Source organism: Leptosomus discolor, chromosome 9 (genome assembly GCF_034619465.1).
Source record: "Leptosomus discolor isolate bLepDis1 chromosome 9, bLepDis1.hap2, whole genome shotgun sequence".
In the NCBI taxonomy this organism is placed as follows: domain Eukaryota; kingdom Metazoa; phylum Chordata; class Aves; order Leptosomiformes; family Leptosomidae; genus Leptosomus; species Leptosomus discolor.
In genome coordinates, this window is record NC_141399.1 from 16,690,766 (window position 1) to 16,712,141 (window position 21,376).

The 21,376-nt window shown below is 35.3% G+C and overlaps 1 protein-coding gene across 1 annotated transcript; it reads right to left on the reverse strand.

The window, feature by feature from the left end:
• Positions 1-427: 427 nt before the first annotated feature.
• IL17RD (interleukin 17 receptor D) lies at positions 428-18,440 on the reverse strand. Its single transcript, XM_086470295.1, has 12 exons — positions 18,389-18,440; positions 14,852-14,977; positions 12,651-12,769; positions 12,094-12,214; positions 11,008-11,052; positions 10,760-10,911; positions 9,876-9,941; positions 9,277-9,331; positions 8,238-8,348; positions 6,363-6,547; positions 2,822-3,761; positions 428-543 (listed from the first exon to the last, which is right to left on the reverse strand). The coding sequence occupies exons 1-12, from the start codon at positions 18,429-18,431 to the stop codon at positions 428-430; spliced, it is 2,079 nt and encodes a 692-aa protein (XP_086326421.1). The 5' UTR covers positions 18,432-18,440.
• Positions 18,441-21,376: the final 2,936 nt, after the last annotated feature.

Consider the following 21,376-nt stretch of genomic DNA (forward strand, 5'->3'; position numbering starts at 1 on the left):
TCACTATCATACTCCTGCCGTCAAGTATGTCAGCACCTAAAACTAGAGACTGGACTACAAAATTTACTAAGACTTAATGTTCCGAGCTATTTTATGTCCTGTTGCAAGATTATTTCTAGCAAAAAAAGTCAATTTTGATTACAGCATCTGTAAACAGTGTAACATCATGACATTTAAATTAGTAATGGGAATAATTTTGAAATGTATTCTCATCTATTTTTCCATGCTGCATTTTTCAAATCATGAAACTTTTTATTAAAGACCAACAGATTCAAGTTTACTGGCCACAAAAAAAATCTCTTGGGAATAACAGATCTTCTTCAGGGAGTATTTGTTCCTTCAAGTAGATTTAGTGCTGAGACAGCGTGGTAGTTAAAGCACAAACAGAGGCTGTTGATAAAGTGGCAATGCATAACGTTGTAATGTATTATAAAGGAGCAATTGCCTGCAGTTCGTCAGGATGGATATGGCAATGAAGTTCTGCTTTACATATTCCAGGCACTAAGAATTTTGTAGCAGTGATTACAGGAGGTTCTTCTTCACCTATAAAAAGAAAAAAAGTAAGGTTCATTAACTGAAACATTGATTTTGTATTTGGCCGACATTTTAGAAAAAATGCAAAGAAAACTTATGAAAACCCTCTGGGTCATAATGCCATACATTCATGAGGCTGAACCACCATGCTCAGTAACTCCTTCTCTAAAGAATTAATACAAATTTTCTCCCTAGGCAGGGTTTCTTAGAGAAGACCTTATTAGTGAATGGACCTAGTAAACATTTGATTGTTGGCACTTCCTCAAAATTAGACTGGCTTGACCTTCAGTTGATGATACCCAATATGACAATCTTTTCGAGAATCTTTTCTTTGCAGATCAGCGGTCTGCACATGAACTGCACTGAAAGACAGGAAGTATAACAAATACGTGACTTATGATTTTAATTCAAAAGACTAAATCAAACTGTTCTTTCAAGAAGTAAAGATCTACTTTGAGATGCTAAATGACAGAGCTATTCACCTCTGTTCTGACCAAAAAATAGGTAGCCAGAACAGAAATCGTAATAATTTGGATATGTCCAACTCTTAGAACAAGAATAAAAACAGAAAAAAAAAAAAAAAAAATCTATCTACTCCTTTCGTTATTAGGCATATAAATATTACATTTATAAATATTCTGTATGTCTGGGACAACAAAAATATTTAGTGGGTTGCACTCTAATAGGCAGATGATGCTCAGCTCCAGATACTGTCTTTGCTTTGTACCCTGTACCTAATCAGGACTGTGGTTTGCGTGAGGGGAGGTTTGAACAAGAGTCAGTCAGGGTGGTGCTTTCGGAGCGGGACAGTAAACGGGAAGATGGCAGAAGTTATTGTGGTTTCTTAAGACATTGGAACATCAGCGTTAGGATCCAACTCTACCAGCTAGTGCTGTAATGTTTAACCACTATAGCTGAAACATGTTAATAAGTAGGTATGTGACTTGAGAATTAATTACTGGAAAGACTGCCTCTTTCTTCAAATGACTCCTCAGCAGCTGGGATACCCAGCTGACAGCTCTGTGACTGAATCAGGAGGGGTTACTGGTAAAGCATTCTTACACAGAGGCCATAAATTTTAAACTAGCATCCTACTTTCATCCAACACTAGAACCTTACAGATATAATCTCTATTTTTTCCCACAAATGTGAGAAAAGGCTATGTTAGGAGATGGTAGGAAATTAAGGAGTATCAGTTTTGAAGCAACAACAGTATTTGTGGCTTACATAATTAAATGAGTAAATCTGTAGTTTCTTCTACCTGTTTCAGCTTGTAGTTATTTTGTTCTATAGACTATCTAGCCTATAGATACAGATGCTGTATCTGTAAATCAACATCTATATTCTCTCCCCCAAAGAATCTTCTGGCATGAAGTATTAGGAATTATCTGAATAATAATAAAGATAATCCAGTTAGCCAAGAGAATCACTGCCAATGCTCATTCAAGAAAGCAGAACAGCATACCACCATCAAAATGCGATATTCACCTGTTGTAGCTGCTTGAGGAGAATTTCGGCAACAGCAGTTTTATCCTCTGAATACAATTGCTGGAACATTCCACACTGACGTAGTTGTGATGCCAGTTCAATGTATTGTAACTACAGTAGTAAGGTCAGAGCAGCTTTTTTATATAGCCTGAGGCAATATTTACACCTTTTAACTGTAAACATCTAAGCTGGGTATCTATTTTGGAGAGTGTCTTCCAGGAATTTAAATTCCTCCACTGAAACCCGTTTGTTCATTTCCACCAGCCCCGTATCAGATGAGAAGCTTAATGTCATTCTGAAACTTGAGCTAACCACAGTACAAATTATATCCCTAAAGGTTCTAGTATGCCCTGGAGCAAAACAGGATGTCAGTTTTAGATTTACAGCCGTTCTGTAAGAATGCTTTACCATATCACCCTCTTGATTAAACCACACAGCTGTCAGCTGACAATCGCAGCTGCCAAGGAGCCCCTGGAAGAAAGAAGCTGTCTCTCCACTAATAGGTCAATTAATGAGAAGTGATATATTAATAGAATTTTAGTGAAATCTTACTTAGCTAAAAATCTACCTCCCCCCCTACCCCTCCCCACCACCCCTCCCCCACCCCCGCAAGAAGTTAAGGAAAAGATTCATTTTTCTAAAGTTACTGAAAACTATCTTTTTTACCACCTTTACACAATGCTTACTTTTCTCTGCAGCTTTCTACATGGCTCCTCACATATTATCTTAAGTATTTTGAGATAGTAGAAACACGTCTACAATAACTGAACACAATTTTTGAAACACTGCGGTATCTTACCTAAACCTGATGATGAAGAAACACTTCCTGTAATGGACGATGTTTCAGTTTGGTCTGTCAATAGTCCTTCCATTAAAGGTAAAGATAATTCAGATGAAGGAACTGATGAATCATAGATTCCAGAATCTCGGGGCATATCTTTAAGATTTGAAGCTTTAACAACATGTAACAATGGCTGAAGAAAAGAGCTGCCACCACCCTGAATGGCCTGAGTTTCTGTATCTTCTCCAAGGTTTAAGTGCTGAATTATACAGTGAGAGTCTGCATTCCCTGCTGAAATAATGTTTACATCTGTTTTCAGGTAAAAATCACCATCCATCATCTGTTTATTTACTAAGTCATTTAAAACCAAGCCTGAATCAAATTTTTCCATGACAGGCTCCGAGTAATGTAAAGAAGGTGGAGGGAAGGGAATAAACTGTTTCTCAAACCAATCTGGTTCCTGATCAATGAACTGATGCATATTGCAAATGGCAACATAAAGGGACCTCCCAGATTTGCTCCTGAAATAATTCCTTTTACTAATGTTAACAGGAAACACCTCTGAATCCTGTACACTAAGATCTCTGGAGTGTAAATGCGAATACAGCTGAGGGAGATTGTCCATGAGCTTGTATTTTGTACTCAGATCCAGAATACCAGGGATGTCTCCTTCACAGGAGTAATCAAAGTAGACTGCAATGAACTTGCAGAGGTCATCTGAATTCTGCTTTGCTTGACGAAGCTTCTCTGCCACAGTGAATACAGCAAACAGAAAGAGTTCTCCTTTTCCTGCATCTTTGGTTACCCCTCTGTGTTTCCAGTTCTTTTTTTCAACGAAGTATTTCATTCCCTTGGAACATACAATGATGATAAACTGGGACTCATTTATTTTTTTAATAAGCCACTCTTTCTGACCTTCTTTACAGATTTTTAGATCTTCCCACAAATCTAGAGCCACCTGGAAAAGAAAAGAACATTATGGTTGTTCTTCACTATTAGATATATTTGCTAATAAAATTTAAATGAGTTCTACTCAGTGACTCAGCTTGTATTTATCCAACAATCGAGAATTAACGATGAGTTTAACTATAGCTTGTCCCTGATGCAAATACAAGCTGTTTTAAAACAGAAATAAGTAATAATCAACACTTTGATTATTGATAGTGGACAAACTGGAATCAGTGACACTATGTAAGTAGTTACTCACCAAAACAAGCAAGGCCTCACACTCATTCTGAACTTTACTTGTGGGCTATTTCACTGGGCTAAGGAAGTGGGTGAATTGCTAAGTAAAAAGGAAGACCTTCCAGACACTTTTTTTTTTTTTAAGAATGCTAGTTACTGTATGAACTCATTTTACTGCTTATTTTTTACTTAAATAAAAACACACCTAACTATACCTGTGTTACACATAAATTTATGGAATCAACAAGTAACAGGGCAAAGCCAAGTAGCTGAACGTAAACTGGGTAGTTCCTTAAAAAATAAAACTAGTATGGATTTGGTACACAGCAATTTCTCAGGGAATAAAAAACACAGAGGCTGGACCAAGTAAATTACTATTTACTTATCTGATCAGATTAGATATCATCAATTCACAATAAACAATGCATTGTGCCTGCCTCAAACAATCTAACTGTTGTGTACTTGGGTCCTTAATGTGCTGAATGTAATGGAAATCCACATTCATTTATCATCTTTTGCATAGTAATGAAGTCGTCAAGAATTTTTGTATCTAGATACAAACATAATTAGTGCCTACAACACTGGGTTCTTTCAGTTAGGATGCAAAACAGCAGCAGCTTATCTCTGATAAGAAAGCTCTGAAAATTTTATCATAAGTGTTGTTTTATTTTCTACTTTGTCAAATTTTTGAACATTCTACATGGTCTGAAATGCCTACGTACACCAAGATGAAGGAAACAATGCTTGATCTCATGAAAGAAAGAATGAGGAGTAGAATAACAGAAAAAAATAGATGCAAAAAAACTTTCATAATAAACACACATCAAAATACACACATTTGTAAAGCCTTCTCGAGGGATTTTATCCAGGGAACAAAGTATTTCTGCTCTCTACTGTTTCACTGACAAGAGAGTGTAAAACTTTGCCATACCAGACGACAAGGAGTAGGTGGATGCCTAGAACACAAGGACTCATGAAAACTGTTACTGCATGGTTAGCTAGAGGAAGAAAGTGGTCAGGCAGCTGGACCAGACAGTCACTGTAGGTCCCTTCTGCCTGACTATTCTATTCTATGCATGTGGAAGAAGAGTCATTTTACAGCTGCTTGGGAGATTCTCTCATAAAGGTACAATTGTGTCTGGTTTTGTTTCCGTTCTTCAAAATACTGTCTAATCTCCTATCTGTGAAAGGATTCTTAGTATGGTCAAGTTGTTATTTTAAATGGCTATTAAATGCCACTGGTTTTGTCCTTTATGAGAAAACATTCCCATTCCATGTGAAAAAAAAGTTGTGCAACTGTTATGTATTGAGCATCACTTTTATATTAAACTCCACAGCTTTAATAATAACACATATTATTTCTGTATGTAGGTGCTATCAATATTTTGTTATATAAATCCTAAATGATGCCTGATACCACACATTCCATGGTACATAGTTACAGTGGTAACAGCTCACCTTGACACTATTCCAAAGAGCTAAAGTACATCTCTAAAAAGGGAATTCAAGTAAGTTACTTATAAAACACCTTACCTGTACTATTTTAAAACTATGACTAAATTGTCAACATCCCCAAACGTGTGAGGCACCGATGGTGTGACTGTGTTTGGCCTCTAGAGGTCAGACTTGCTGTATAGTTGGACAAACAGTTGCTGTTCACACATTTAAAATCACGGTAGCAGAATTAAAATGCAGTAAAAATAGACTAACAATTGTCTTGCCTTTCTGTAGTTGAAGAGTGAAAGACTGGCCACATATTGAATATATTTTAGAAAGCAGTCTGAGATTCTAAGCCTAGTCATTCACGTAACAATTTGAAAGTCTTTCTTATAGCTTTAAATCAAAAAACAAGAAAAAGAAACGCTGATTTTACAGCATTAATGGAATAAATGGAATGGGAAAAAAAAATAATACATAGTGTCAACAATTAAATCCTAATTACACAGATTTTGCTCTGTAAGTAAGAGTTTCGATAGATTCAACTACTTTAAAATTACAATATAAAGTATTTTTTAGGAATACCAAAGTATATCGGGTAGACATCAATACCTCTCTGTGGCTGCTGACTACGAGGAGGCAAGACACACTAACCAGAAAAAGCAGCTAATACAAAACAAGCTAAACATGGCTGAATGAAAGTCCTGGGATCAATGCAGTACACATTTTCCACTATTCTGTGTTTTGATGCAGGCTACAATCTGTTCCTTTCCTTAAGTAAAGAAAATTCATATAGCAAATATTTAAGAAAATAACACAAGTTATCTCTGTGGAAAGGAAAAATCGAAATACCTCATTTTCAAGCACATATTATTTTGAGGTTTGGGGGTGCTGTTTCAATTAAGGAAACTGTTTACAGAAGAAATGTTGCATTTACCTCACAGCCGCAAAAGTCCTGAAGAAAATAAGCAAAGCATTGGATGACATTCATGTGTTTCTGGCAATCTTTACTGGAATAGCAGATGAACACTTTTGGCCGGGGACGAAGTCTTTCCACATGGAGACCTGCAGCATATGCTGAAGATTCTGAGCTCTCCTCATCTAGATGGGAATATATATTTTCTAAATTGGAAGAGAGAAAGAGAGTTCACGCTACAAAGCTTGGTTTTGTATTGTTTTTTTTTAAAAAAACTTTTGTAGGCTCATTACTAATGCATACAGTAATGAGGTTTTTTTCAAAAGATACTTCTTTGCTTTCCAGACTGAAAAAAGGAAGTTGCACACACCTTATTTATCCAGCTTATGAGTTGCTACATATGTGGAAAACACTTTGAAAGTGAAACGTGCAGTTATTACTGTACAACTCGGAAAACTTAAGACAGGTTTATTTCATAAATAGAGTAAGGTTGTTTCACCTGTATCCAGCTTCAACAGTCTCCACCTCTCTGTTCAAGTATTATAAGCCTGAAAGACGTATCGTCATCAAGAGTTTCCTGTACAACAACATCTCTCATTTAAAAAAAAAAAAACCAACTACACCACAAGCCAGGTAAGAAGGAACACGCAACCCTTCAGAATATCACACAGCATCTCTCTGGTGTGTATATATATATATATATATATATACACACACACACATGTTTGGACATTAATTTGACATTAATTTGAATTAAGATATGATTAATTTAAATCAAAATAGCTATTAGTGTTTCTTTCCTTGTATAGATGCTTTTATGCTGGAACATAAAAGTCTGGCCTTACGCCAGACTAAGTCATTCTAGTTCTACAGCTGATTAAGCTAATTTGGAATAAAGCATGAGTATTTCAAAATACAAATACCCATCTAGGGATTTAATTTAGAACACTTCATCAGGAATAACTATTCTGGAACAACTCTCTCTGTAGATAAAGCCTTAGTGATTTGTCCGGGTTTTTTGTTGGAACTATGCTAGCTGTAGGCAAAGGGATAGCACAGAAGACCAGAAGGTAAAAGGATTTAACCCAGATGGCATATAGCACTTGCAGTATACCTCAATGCCAAAATTTGGATGGATTACACAGATACGTGAGGTTTGGGGAAGTAATCTCTTTTTCCATATTAATGAAACTGCAGGATTCCCTAGATTCTACAAAAAATGCCAATTGATTTTTAACATCTCAATATAATGAGTGTGGCTGGCCAGCTCCTGGACACAGAGGAGAGAAGCCAGCAAAGAGGGATGGAATCTGATTTAGAGAAACATCTGCAAGTAAGTCTTAGAAACAGTAAATTTAGGAAGATGGCTTAGGATGAAGTTTAAACGCAGCTTCCAGGAAAGTGAGCAAATCTGGAATAAAAGATAGAGCTAGTATTCCAGACAGTGCTGAGAATTGTATTGGTATCACATGGCTTTACTTTCCTTCTGGTTTAAAATAAATATGGATGAGACATTTCTGAACAAAATGAGGAAATGTTTAAAATATATCCTTTTACAGATCTGTTTGTATTCTACTTGGTCATGTAGTACTTTCACAAATAAAAAGAAACCTGAAACCAAAAATATTTCCCAACAGCAAGTTTGTTCTCTCCTTTCTACAGTAAAGACTTGATTTGTGATACAATACTTTCCACAGCAATAAGTTACCATCAAGCACTTATTAAGAATTTGCCACAAGTTTCAACACACAAAAAAGCTGTGGGGAAGAAGCAGAGAGAAGTAGAAAAGAAAGCTCTTCAGATACAGCTACTTCTGGAATAAACCTACCAGTTAAGACTTTTTTGGTTGCAAAAGCGCATCTTTAAATGGAACTCGGTATTGAATACCCCTCTTACCTTGCTGTTTCTTGCGGCACATCACTGTGAAAAGCGTTGCAAATGCTGAAATGACAACTAAAGGGACTGTAATGGCAACAGCTCTTATCGGTCCAGCCCATGGAGAATGTACTTTGAAAAACAAAGCAGAATTAGCCATATGCAAATAAGCTGTATTATAATTATCTAATCAAATCTTCACACTGTGAATGTAATATTACTGCAGTACACTATTATTGGGTAATTCTCAAATATACAGTAGAATGAAACATCATGTTCTGCTCCATTTTAAATACGGTTTATGCTGATTGTCCCTATCACCACAGCATTAGATGACTAACATAAATAAAAAGTGCTGCGTGCCAACCCAAACCTCCAGCCACAAGAACAACTTTACATGAGGTGTAGTTTTGGTAAGATATGCAATAGTCGTTTGGACCTGACAGATTTTTGTTCCAGCGTGCTGAATCAGCCACTTAGAAAGAACTGTCTTCCCACACAGATTACCTTTAGCACGGTGCATTAGGATTCAGGCCATTTTGCCTGCTGCCTTCATCTGTGGCTATGTTTTGTGTCTGCAGTTACATTCCGAAATCCCTATTTAGCTTCTCAATGACTGATACACGGACATGCTAAGCATTCACCTGACAGGTTTTCCAGACTGCTTCATTTGATTTCAGGGCTGAATACCCAGGCAGATAATGTGTTTAGGCTGCTCTCACAGTTTCATTACATTATTTCCACGCTACTGCATGCATCAGTTGTGTGCAATTAAGATACAGGCTATGACTCTTCATATCCATATATACAACAAAAGTGACTTTCCAACAAAGATTTCCAATGATATATTGATCTAAACTGTACTAAATATAAAAGTACAGAGATGCAGATGTGTATGTACAAGTGTGCATGTTTTCATTGGGGTTAAAAAAAAAATCCCAGCACAACTGCCTCAGTAGTCTTGATTATGGCAAACAGACACAGGTTAAATCGAGACATTTCCAACATAATTAAAACTGAATCAAAATACTGTATACTATTTAAAAAACAAAATTCATACCTGGTTTTAGTGCATAGTGCATTGTTTTCCTTGTTGTGTTAGTATCATCAACCAGCTTTGAAAAATAGAAGTTGAATTTTATTTTGTGAAAATTTATTTTTTTTATTTTCTGCAAAATGTAAATAACTACAACAGCTTTCATGACCAAATGCAAAGAAATATACTGTTCAAAAAGTTAAAATTAAAGAGCATCACAAACTAGTAATTAGCGAAATAATTTGTCTTTCTTGGTACTTAATGTTGTAATACTAACTTTAAGTTCACATACTGTCATCATCAACTGAAATGCACAACTTTTAAGGACAGTAAAAATTGACAAACTACAAAATTCCAATTAAAAAAAATTAAAAAATTCAAAGTCCAAGAATTACGCAGGACCACAACTTTGCTTGAAGGCACAGATGAAACTGCTATGCACTCAGGGAAGCAAAGCTCTGGAAAGGTCAAGAACAATTTGTCTAAAAACCTTTACTTGCCCAAGGTACTTCAGTAGGGATGCCTGAAGTCCAGTTTTACCAGTGTGACCTGAAATACTTCAATTAATTTCTCCATTAACATACTAATTTAGCTGTTGTAAAATAACTATTTATAAATATTACCTCGATTATATAATCCCCTGGAGATACATTCTGAAGAATACAACTTGTAGTATCTGTGTTTTGCTCCTAGACCAAAGAAAGAGAATACTTTGCAAGTCGTTCACACACTCTTAAGAATTTATAAAAAATACATTTGCATTGTTTTAGAACTATACAGTGCCCTCCTGTATTAAGACACCTTAAACCAGCAAAACTAAGTCTTGTCATGCAAATACGCAAGGATTACAATCCTCTGCCTACAGAACTGAAGTATGATTAATTATTAAAAAAAAAAAAAAAAATCTTAAAAGTTTGGTCTAATACACAAATTCTTCATTATGCCCTGAAGCCCTCTAGCTTTCAGAAACTTCAAATTAAAGGTTCACCACTGACTAACCAATGTTAAGGAAAATAATACAGCAAATTGCAGCTCCTATAAGACAATTTAGGCACACAGCTGTACAAAAATCACAGAGAGCCTAATTCCATGCACATACTCAAACGAGAGCTATTTTGTGATACCACCTCAGCTGGGTCACCTATAAAGTGGTTAAATTTGGTGCAAAGGTGAAATAAAAAAAAAAGTAGGAAATAATATGTATAACAAACATAATAAAACTGCAGTTTGAAGCACTAATTAGTTGTAGGGTCCTCAAGAGAGGGAACAGTCTCTTCCCATTTGCTTATACTATCCAGCTCCAATGGAGCCGTCAAGCCTGGTTTTGACTGATGACTGCTATCACAATACAAGTATTATTTACATAAATAGGACCAAATAGTTCAAAAATTTTTAAAACTGATAGCATTCTATATTATACTAAGTTTTTAAAGTTCCTATAAAACCTCAAAACATCTAATGTCAATAGGTTTCGTGCTTTTAAGAGTTGCAAAACTCAGCCACGTACCTGTTTGCAGGTCTTTTGCTTAAATGGCCCTTCATGCTTAAGTTTGTAGTGAAGAAAGTAGTATCTAAACCCAAAGTTGTGAGGTGCATGATCAAAGGACACTTGCATGTTAAAACCCTGCTGGGTAACATTCAGATTCCTTGGCTTCCAGTCTGTCAGAGGAGATATTAATGAATTGGAAAAAAAGTGACCCTAGTACAGTAACTTTTTGTAAGATGAACATACAGAAAGTATTACATTTTACTTACAAGGTTTGCAGACAAGGTTTTCTGGCTGTAGCAACAATTCACATGCTACAAATACACACAAAAATTATTAATGATACAGTATCAAAATGCTATGCTATTTAAATAGAAAAAGAATAAGGGCAAAACAGGGAGTTCTTAATTTTGAAGACAATACTCCCATTTCTCTCCCAGTCTCTAATATACCTGGAGTAAATATATTTTGCAAACTTAGCTGCTTTGTTATGATTTCAAGTCCCTTCTCATCTTTATATGAGAAACACAGGTTCATTAATTTGAAAATAGCATTCTGTAGTGAGACAAAAGAAATAGCACCAGGCACAGCACAGCAGAAGAGGAAGTTGAAATTAGCCTTAAACACATTTACTCAGAGTAAATAAGTATGCTAAGCACTATTACAAAGATATATTTACTGCAGTCTGCATCAACAGACAGACTTGAAAATATTTTAAGGAAGTTTTATAGGGCAAAAAACCCTAAGCAGGACAAATATCAACATCTCACCCCAACAGGTACTTGCAGTTTCTCATCATACTATTTAAGCACTGAGGAGCTTATTCAAGTTTCTTCTCTCTAACTCCAACGAGAATTGCTAAGTAATGTTGAGAAATTCAGCTTGTTTGTTGATAACTAGTTTTATATGTACTCATCTATATCTATCTCTAGCTATCTGTTTTTGAAACTGCGAGCTCAAAACCAAAAACAACCTGAGCTTCTTCAAGATGTCCAGGGAGAAGAAGGAGCAAGCCCTCTTCATGAGTCAAATGTTCCTGAGAACCATGGGAATAATCCTGCTGCAGGCAAACCTGAATAATCTCAGGCCTACCTGAGACTTTTCTTCTGGTTGTTGCCTAACACATATTATCATACACCACAGATTTATCTGTGGCATCCAAATTCTTTCCACTTAACACCTAGATCTTCCTTCAAAGACTAGGTCAGTAACTGTCTTAACCCAGACTCAACTAACATTATCATCATCTACACTCCTTTGCTGGGAAAACTAAAAAGGCGGGGGGGGTGGGGTGGGGGGGTGGGAACCATTGATGAAGAGATGATACGCAATACTACATTGTGTGCAATACTTACGTCTAGTTCGGAAGAAAAATGGGTGATAATTACTTTCATTTTTAATGGAAGGAAAAGGAACAATCTTTACAAAGTAATCTGTTTCAAACTTCAGATTTACAAAGGGCTGGGATCCCATTCCCTACAAAAAGACAAGAACACAACATATTTTAAAATCAACTATTATAACTGAAAATATCCTTCAAAACAAGCCCACAGTTTTGCAAAAATAAGCAGAAATTAATACATTAAGAAACCTTTACCTACCCCCTCCCTTACACACTGACATGAGGAATCTCAATACAGAGTTGGATGTGGACTATTACAGATGGGCACCTGTACTGCAGTCTCACCCAAACGACAGCTTCCAGCTTCATTAAAGCTTCTGTAGAAGGGGACTAGATCCATCTCTAGAGCAATAACTATCATTAGTTTAAAGAATAATACTTTTAGGAAGCAACTCGCATCCTAGTAAACAGCACTGTGTATATATTTACATAGAGACATATTTAGATTTAAATGCAGCATATAAACACTTTCAAGCCACAATGAAACTTTTCTTGAAACAAAGCACTTACCGTTCGTTTAAAACTGGGGCTGAGCTGCTTTGGATCTTTTAAAACCATCTGCTGGCACTGTCTTCCTTCCGATTTTAACTCCTCAAGTATTACTCGAAATCCTTTCACGTATTCAATTCCTGCAAACAGCAGGACATTTAAATAGAAGACTAACATTTCAAAATGCATAATGTGGTATTTTATGTAATTTGAATATATTTAATTTGTCTTTAAAATAAAACTTACCATTCATATGAAATATGTTTGTGTTTTAATACCTGCTGTTGTATGTCAGTTCTCCTTGCATTTTCTGTCTTGCCTATTCAGAACTCAATCTGTGGCAAAGGCTGCAATTACTACATACTTGTGTAATGCTTAGAGCAGAGGGGCCCACATCTCAGTTGGGGCTTCCAAATTATCACTGCTATGTAAGTTATCACTACCTTCGTTCACCCTCAGGAATACTTTATAGGAACTTCACATTTCCATTATTAGCAATGAAATATAATATTTTGCTAGCAAATTAGAGAAATACTCCTTTATAACATCTTCCTATCATTTCTGAGACTACCAGATTAAAGTGATAGTGGTTGTTACAACTTCTTTAGTTCTCGTATAGCATGGGATAATAGAAAACTCGACGTAAATGGAATGGAATTTATTCCAGTGCGTGAATACTTCCAGTTATTTATAACTGATGCCAGAACTACACCCATTTTTTCAAGTTACTCCAATACAACTAACTCTCAGCACAGCGTCTTTACATTTCTTTGCAATGTTCTCATCACAGAATTACTTCATTATATGACTAAACTGAGTCACTGTGATGTGAATGTCACAGGACAACGCCAAAGTGTTACCCTGTGACAGTTTTGTGACTCAGGTATCAAAGTTACTGTGTAGTACTTCAAGACTAACTACCACTACTCCATCTAATTACATCTTTTCAACTGCATTACATATGGCAGATATATATTTATCGAAGACACAGCCACAGTCTTTGTAAGCTAAATGCTATATAAATCAAAATGGATTAATTAGAATTTATGCTATGCTTATTAAATTAAAAACAAACAAACGTATTATTTTCCATGGACTTCCTCTGTTTCACTAGTTTTCATGGTTTTGTGGGGGTTTTTTTAATGTTTTAAATTTTGTAGAAGATAAAGACCATGAGTTGCTCAACATGTTCTTAATATTCCACAGAACAAAAGCACTATTTGTGCTTTCATGAAGACCATGAAAGAGAAAGTGTCCAGTCTCCACGTTACCCGAGATGTTTCAACGGCAGTTCTGTCCTCACGCTTTCCAAAGGATTAACCTCTGATCATTACAAGAAAGAACACCAAGCTTTGATTCCCATGGAGATTTGATCCATCCAATCTGCAGCTGAAGATTACCAAATGCTTTCAACTGCACAGTTCTGCAGAATTAAGTGTAATTTTCATATACTCTTTTAAACCCTATAAATTAATCATTATTTTTATCCAAAAAATTACAAAAGCATGACTTTATACTGGGAGTACACGAAAAAATTACATTCTTATCTAAAATGTTTGATTTAATAAAAGCAGGTCTAAGCTAAAAAATTTATATCAAGTTTAATAAACACACATTTGCATCATTAGCCATATCTCATCATTTAGTATGCAATCCTACCACATAAATGGGAAATTCCAGTTCTTACTAAATCATAGGAAAAACTTGACTTAAAAGCTTTTTGAAGGAGTATGAACCATGAAATATCAAGTTGAGACTCTGCTGTATGAGAAAAAGAACATAAACCCCACCAATTTCTGTTTTAATTTTGAAAACTGTATTGTGCTTAACTCTGTGATTATTTCATTGACATGGAAAAGCACCTTTGAAGGTAAAATTCTTAAAGTATTAAAACTAATTTTTCACTTCCATCCTCTAATTACGCAAAGGTTTTTCTTGAAATTTGGCTAGCAAATTTGTACCTTTCCTGATGTCAGTTGTTCTTGCAAACTAATCAGAATGTGTTGCATTTTTATATTTTTAACAAAAGGGTCCAAATCCCACTGAAACTCTGCATTCAGAAGATTTTCAAACAGGCTAGGAAATTCTGTTTCCTGATTTTTTAAATTAGTTTTTACAGGTGAGAAGCGATTCCAAGAATCTAATTATTTTACCTAACATTGACCAGCAAGAAGTTATTACTGAAGACATGACAAATCAGTCCGCTTCCCTCTACTACTTACCGATGGCATTTGCTGTCCAAAGTATCATCACTGCAACCTGTTCATAACATGCATACTGACTGATAGTTATATTCTGCACATCTCCAATCACGTGTCTTCCCACGGAATTCAGATAAGGTGTGCAGTCTAAAAATATGGAAAAATAAATGCTTTAAGAAAAACATTCTAGCTGATGTTCTTGTGCCATACCAGAGCAAGTAAACCATAACCTGCCAATAGCACCTAATCTTAAAGATCTATTCAAGTAACCAGTTTCCAACATGACCCACATGTTTCCATGTAAATAAAGTTAATTTCGTAACAATTCTTTCGAGGTTGAGCAAAGTAAAAAGTTCATGTGCATTATTTATTCTATAAAAATAAGTACTGTATAGTAAATCTAGATGAAGCTTTTGTCTCAGGACACTGAAAAACACAGAACTCTACAAATCATTGAGCACAACCACTTTCACCAGTTGCAAAACCCTAGTTCACATGACTCCAAAAGAAATTACCAGTTTATAATACCAGTGTAGCCTGTATCACAGTAAGAGTAAAAATGACATGTTTTGGGACTCCTAAAGGAGAACAACTTTTCCTCATTAATTACTCAAAAGAATATGAGGACTGATATTAATTTTGTGCATGTACAGCACTTAGAGCAAGAGAATGTTGGTCAACGATCAGGCACGTATGAGAACAATGAACAATGTGTAGCTTTAGAACTGGTGCTCAAGAAGTGCTTTTTAACCACGACACTGCTTGATCCTGACCACAAAGAACCTACTGCCTAAATCCATCTCATCTGTCATCCATTCAGTAGCCACATCCCCATAGACCATTTTCCTGCCACTGGATGCAGTCAGAACTGGTTTTGCCTTGTTATCTTGACAACATACAGTGTATTCCCTCAAGTTACAGCTGCCCCCCCCCGCCCCATGAATATAGAAAACCTCAGGTTTCATTAAGAAAATAAAATAAGAAAAACATTCTTGACTTTGTTGTTGAACTTGACTATGTTGATGAACTTGACTGTGTCTTTATGCATTCAAAACAAAAAAATAAATAACCCCAAATTTTATTATTTTTAAAACCTCAGAATGTTTAGGCTCATATTTTGTGGCAGGAAGAGAAGTCGCGGCCAGAGAATTCAATAGTTCTGGAGCACAGTTTATATGAAGACACGTATGCACAAACATTCTGCTTTTGAACTAGTGAAGCTAACAAAATCCAAAAAAAGTTGACAAGTAGACTATATATTACTGCCAGTGATTAATTCTAAAAAACTGAGATAATCTATATGCTATGTATTTGTCTATACAGAGTTTGTAGAAACAAAACATGAAAAATCAAGTGTTATGACAAGCCAATGCAGAAAATTCAAATTTAATTCAGAAGTGTCATTTTAAAGGCTTGGAAAGTAAAAATATTAACTAAAAAGCAGTTTTAGAAAATGAATTTTTACTATGAATAACAATGGTAAGGGGTCTTTTATGTAACTGCCATGCAAAAAAGAATAGTTTGTACAATACTGCCTTTTACAAAAGCTGGGCAGTTGGTGCTCACTCTGCTGTTTGTAGAATTCGGTTGCTACAAGTGAACTCAATGACAGCATGAACTTCCTCTTAGCAGAGTTATCTCTTTCAATGGAAACTTTGAACTAACAGTTTTTTGCTATGTCTGGATCTAATTAATGGCAAGGCCAAGATTTTTGGATCCTGATTACTAAAATTTCATGGTCAAATGACCATTTGCCAAAATGGAATATAGCACAAATATCTGAAGTTCGACTTAGTCACTGATGTACATTTTTAAAGAATAAGAGATTTAGGATGAAAACAGCAGGGGAAAATTGCACTTTTCAGGAAACCACCTCTTTTACTTGAAAACAAGTGAAATACTAAAACATACAAATATTTGTTTTTCACCTGAATAAATAATCTAACCAACTAATTTAACAACATAAAACACAGTCCACTGGAGTTGCTGTGTGGCAAGATAAAAGCCTTTAAATCACAGCCAGCAAGCCAAATTCTCTTTTGTGCTGGTTTACTGATGGTAAGCATGTATTTCCATATTATATGAACTCTTCACCTTGATATGAGGGACCTCTCTTCCTACTACTGCAGAACTCAAATAACTCCTTTGTCCAGGACGCATGCAGTGCCAGCATAATTTTGAATTAACACTTGTCATTGGTTAAACACAGCTCCTGGTGCCAGAATTAATGGGAAAAACATGACAGATACTGGGACTTTAACAGACTCTATTGTCTTTAACAGACATAAACATGGGGATCTCTTTCTGACTGATATTATTTCCTGTTTTTCTTTATGTAGATTAAAAAAAATCTTAACTCTTTTGTAGTGACCAATTACCTCTTGTACAATCTCACATACTTAAATTTTGTTCATTTTAAATATTAACATCAAATTAGATTTAAAAGAAAATCATAGTGAAGGATTGCAAATTCAGAAATAAACATAAGTATAGACAAAAAAAGGATTATCAGAATGAAACAAAAGCACTATTGTTAGGTTTCTTCATACATGCTCTCAATGATGCAATTTTACCCACATTCAGCATCTGAGGCGATTTCTTTGCGTAGGCAAAAAAAAACAACCTGTGGCTTGCACTGGCATGAATACAAACATTACTGCTGTAAATCAGAACCTTCTCTTGGCTGTACAATGAGTTTATATTGATGATGGCCACTACCTGCCCAAATACAGATAAATTCCCAATGTAGTCAATAGTCATACTTTATTGACTAGACAACATAGATGACAAAAACCTTTCAGAAATTAAGGGTAAGATAGAGCCATTTAGCAGATGTTTGAAGAGGTCTGAAGTACTATTGCTGCAACCTGCTTATTACTGTTATTATGCAAGAGATTACTTTCTTCTTAGTTTAGCTGCAAAACAGACCACATCTGCTACTGTACTAAAAACATCTGTCTTCACTGAAAATGTACACAGTAGTTTTCTGCTAACCTGGTCCTTTAACGCTGTAGCTAAAAGTTCCAACTACTTCAACTAGATGAAGAGATGATATTAATCTTCAATATTCATATCCAACACTAATCCTTGCAAAGACACATTTCAATGCATTCCCTGTACACAAATACAAACTACAAGTTTTCTACCTTGAGACACATTTTACACCACCTTCCCCCAAAATTACATATCAGAGAAAATATGTATAAAGCTTGAAATAATCTTTTCCTATAACCTGTGTGTAGTGAACCTTTCAATGACTACATTGTTTCATAGAATAAAATAATTACCTACCATTTTCCAGCCAAATACTGGGTAGATGAGGTAGGCCAATCCGAAAGTGAAACTACTAAAAATTATCAGATTGTTTTACTATCAGTGAAACACAGGAAGGAGAAGATCCACCAGACCCAGAAGAAACAAATCTAGATTTTAAAATTATGTCAATAATAAAGAGCTCATGCTATTCTTAAATACATTTTTAATGGACATGTTGCTTTATATTGACAACTGTGATAGAGTCCTTGATTTTTTTTAATACAGTGCAAATTTTCAACTTACTGTCATATTTAAAGGTGATATTGAGTAGTCCATTGTTTTTCATAATTGATGTCAGCCCCTGTAGAGAAATACCAAGAAAATAATTTGAATAAAGCAAGCTACTTTGAACTTATGTAGAATTTTATTTTGTAAATAGTTTGTTGAAGGATGACAGAATTTATGATTTTTTTTCCTTCTGTTTGGGCACACCATCCATCAATCTGAAGACACACAATGACAGAACAGATTGCATACACCTGCATGCACTCACCTGTCATCAGCTTTCCAAATGTAACACTCAAAGAAGTGGAAACAAAGAGAAATGAAAATCTGAATGTAGTATTTGCACAAAGACATGAAATTGTGACTTATGTAGTATGACTTGCCTAGTAGATGTAAATCATAGAAGCCTGTTTTTGAAAGAAAGTTATATGATGTTCTCAACTTTCACCATCTAGGTTAATCATGCCCGTACAAAAATCACGACCTTTAATCAAGATTTAATGACAAATCAAATTGGGTTCTCCAGGGCAAACACGATACAAGGGAAAAGAGAGAATGTCAGCCTAAGAAAGCCTGTCTCAATTCCACGGTCATGAAAAAGAGTATCAGAATTTCAAACAAAGAGAAAAAGCAATGTCACTGCTAAGCACTGTGGTCATAGCACTTTAGCTCTATTTTCTTGGTGAAGGTCATTTTCAGGGAAGATATTAAAGGTAGAAGCAAAACAGCAGAAGAGCTGAGTAAAGAGCACTCATCACCTCCCAGACATTCCTCATCTCATTAACCACCTCAGAGCAGGTGCCTGAAGCACTCTGTTATCTATTTGCCAGGTGGGCAAACTAACCCACCAAATTTTCAGCACCCTTAGAATTCATCTATAATCAAGTTATCCTTTTTTTGTAAGTCTAATATTATTCAATGCTCAAGAACAACACAGAACTCAAAACTTAACGTAAGCAGAGATACGGTAAGTCAGGACACAAAGCCTATGGCCTGGTTCATCAGTGTGCCGGAATGGTATATGGGAGAAACTCTTACTACAGAAAAAGTATCAATGTCCAGTGTCTAGATACGTGTCCACATCTACCCTTCATTAAATTCTTTTATACAGATATACTTATATGTAATTTTTGTTTCTGCGCCCGATATAATTCTTGTGGAATTTATATTTCTATGTGCTTTGAGTCTTATATAGTTTACACACTGGATTACTTTTCTGTTGTATTTATTTATGTGAGAGGCTCCAACCATTTTACCATGTATTGCAAATATTTTAAAGAAATTCTTGCTGAGAAGAGCTTAATTAGAAAACAAAAACACAGATGGAGAATTTAAATTTCAATCTTCCCATTGATTATTGACTAAAATCAACAAATGGTTAAAGGCGAACAAATGAAACCATGGATTTCCAATTGAAATAATTCAGATAATTATATCCCATAACTTTTCCAGTAGAAGTGCATATTGTAGATATCCATTATGCAACATCAGACACATTTCTATTATCAAACACTATTAAAAATGATGCTGCCATCCTTGCTGAGTGTCACAGAAACTGAGGACCAACTGGAGAACTATTCCATTGCTCTCCCAGGGAGGAATCCAGACACATACGCAAGCTGATGAGTCTGGTGTGTCTTCTATGCCTATACAAAATAACTTTGGGCTTCAGAGATAGCAATACCTGACCCTTCAGTAAGCACTGAAATTGTTTTTGAAACACAAAATGTGGAATCACCCTCACTCTTACTAGACACAAAGTTGAAAACTAACACAGACTCTTATGGAGTAATATTGTTCCCTAAAAGGCCAATAACACCGTACTTACCATTATCTTTTTTAAAAAATACTACCCGTTTACATGGAAAAGAAAAAAATCTGATTTTACAGCTACAATGTAAAGGACAGAAGTTAATAGTATAAAAGGACTCCAACAGTAATTAGATGTTGTCATGATAAATGTAAACATTCACTGTGTCTCACTTAATAGTCAGACACAGGTGTGCAGAAAGAAAAACAAGTTGTTTTTTTAAAAAAAACACCCTGTAAAATACTACATAAAGAATGAAAGCAAAGCAGATCTTGATAGTACTATTAGAAGTGAAGTTTGTAATCTCACTTTCTTCCTTAGGGAGCTTTTCATTTGTTTAACTTTGATTTAGTTTGGCATTAAACAAGCTGTTATACAAAAAGGTTTCCTGAAACAGGAAGGTGTCAAATTTTTTTCAGTCTTAACTTTTCTATTAATATCTCTTCTATTCTGACTCATTTTCTGTTTCTCTTAGGTTATATAAAAATCTAATTTAACTTACTACTACAGCAAAACAAAGACACTGTTTGATAAAAACATGCCAAAAAAAATCACAAAAAAGAAACTACTGACTATATTTATAAATAAAGGTAGATAAACCATCAAATTAATTGTTACCTGTCTTCCTTTTGTGTCCTAGAGCTGAAGTTTTGAGACAGAAATTTCATCAAAGCCCACAGAAAACACTGGTATTTTAATGCTTTAGATAGGATCTTTTATATCCCATATTTTTTAAAAAACACGATATAGCAATGTCTTTTGCTGCACACTTCATTGCATTTTTACTGGAATTGTGGCAACATCACAAAATATGTAACAGTAGAAGTATAAATCAATATTCCACAATCACTAATAAAGTACATGCAAAAAGTAAATATAACATAAGCCAAACTCTGCTGAACTTAAGCAGTGCATGGCACTTACTAGTCATAAACTTTGCTCCCAATTTTATAAAAGGTGCAAAAAGGCTGCAATAATTTGGGAGAGAACTGAAGTGTTGAACTAGATAATTGTCATACAAGTTATAAATAAAACCATGTAAGTGTCTTGGTTTGAAAAAGACAGGTGTCTGTGGAGGAAGGCAGGAGCCTCCCTTGAAATGGAGAGTGCAACCCCCTTCCCTCCAAACTATTATAATTTTGAAATTAACGGGCCTTCAGGCAAAGATATGGGGAATAGGAATAACAGTTCTTTAC

Bases quoted from the DNA above. Each gene is read 5' to 3' on its own strand.
- IL17RD (XM_086470295.1), bottom strand. From the start codon at position 18,431: ATGAAAAACAATGGACTACTCAATATCACCTTTAAATATGACA. The intron at 9,332-9,875 runs GTAATATTTATA...TATTTTTCAAAG, and splicing joins CAGGGGATTATATAATCGAG to CTGGTTGATGATACTAACAC. The intron at 3,762-6,362 runs GTAAATGCAACA...TTTCTTTTCCAG, and splicing joins AGGACTTTTGCGGCTGTGAG to GTGGCTCTAGATTTGTGGGA.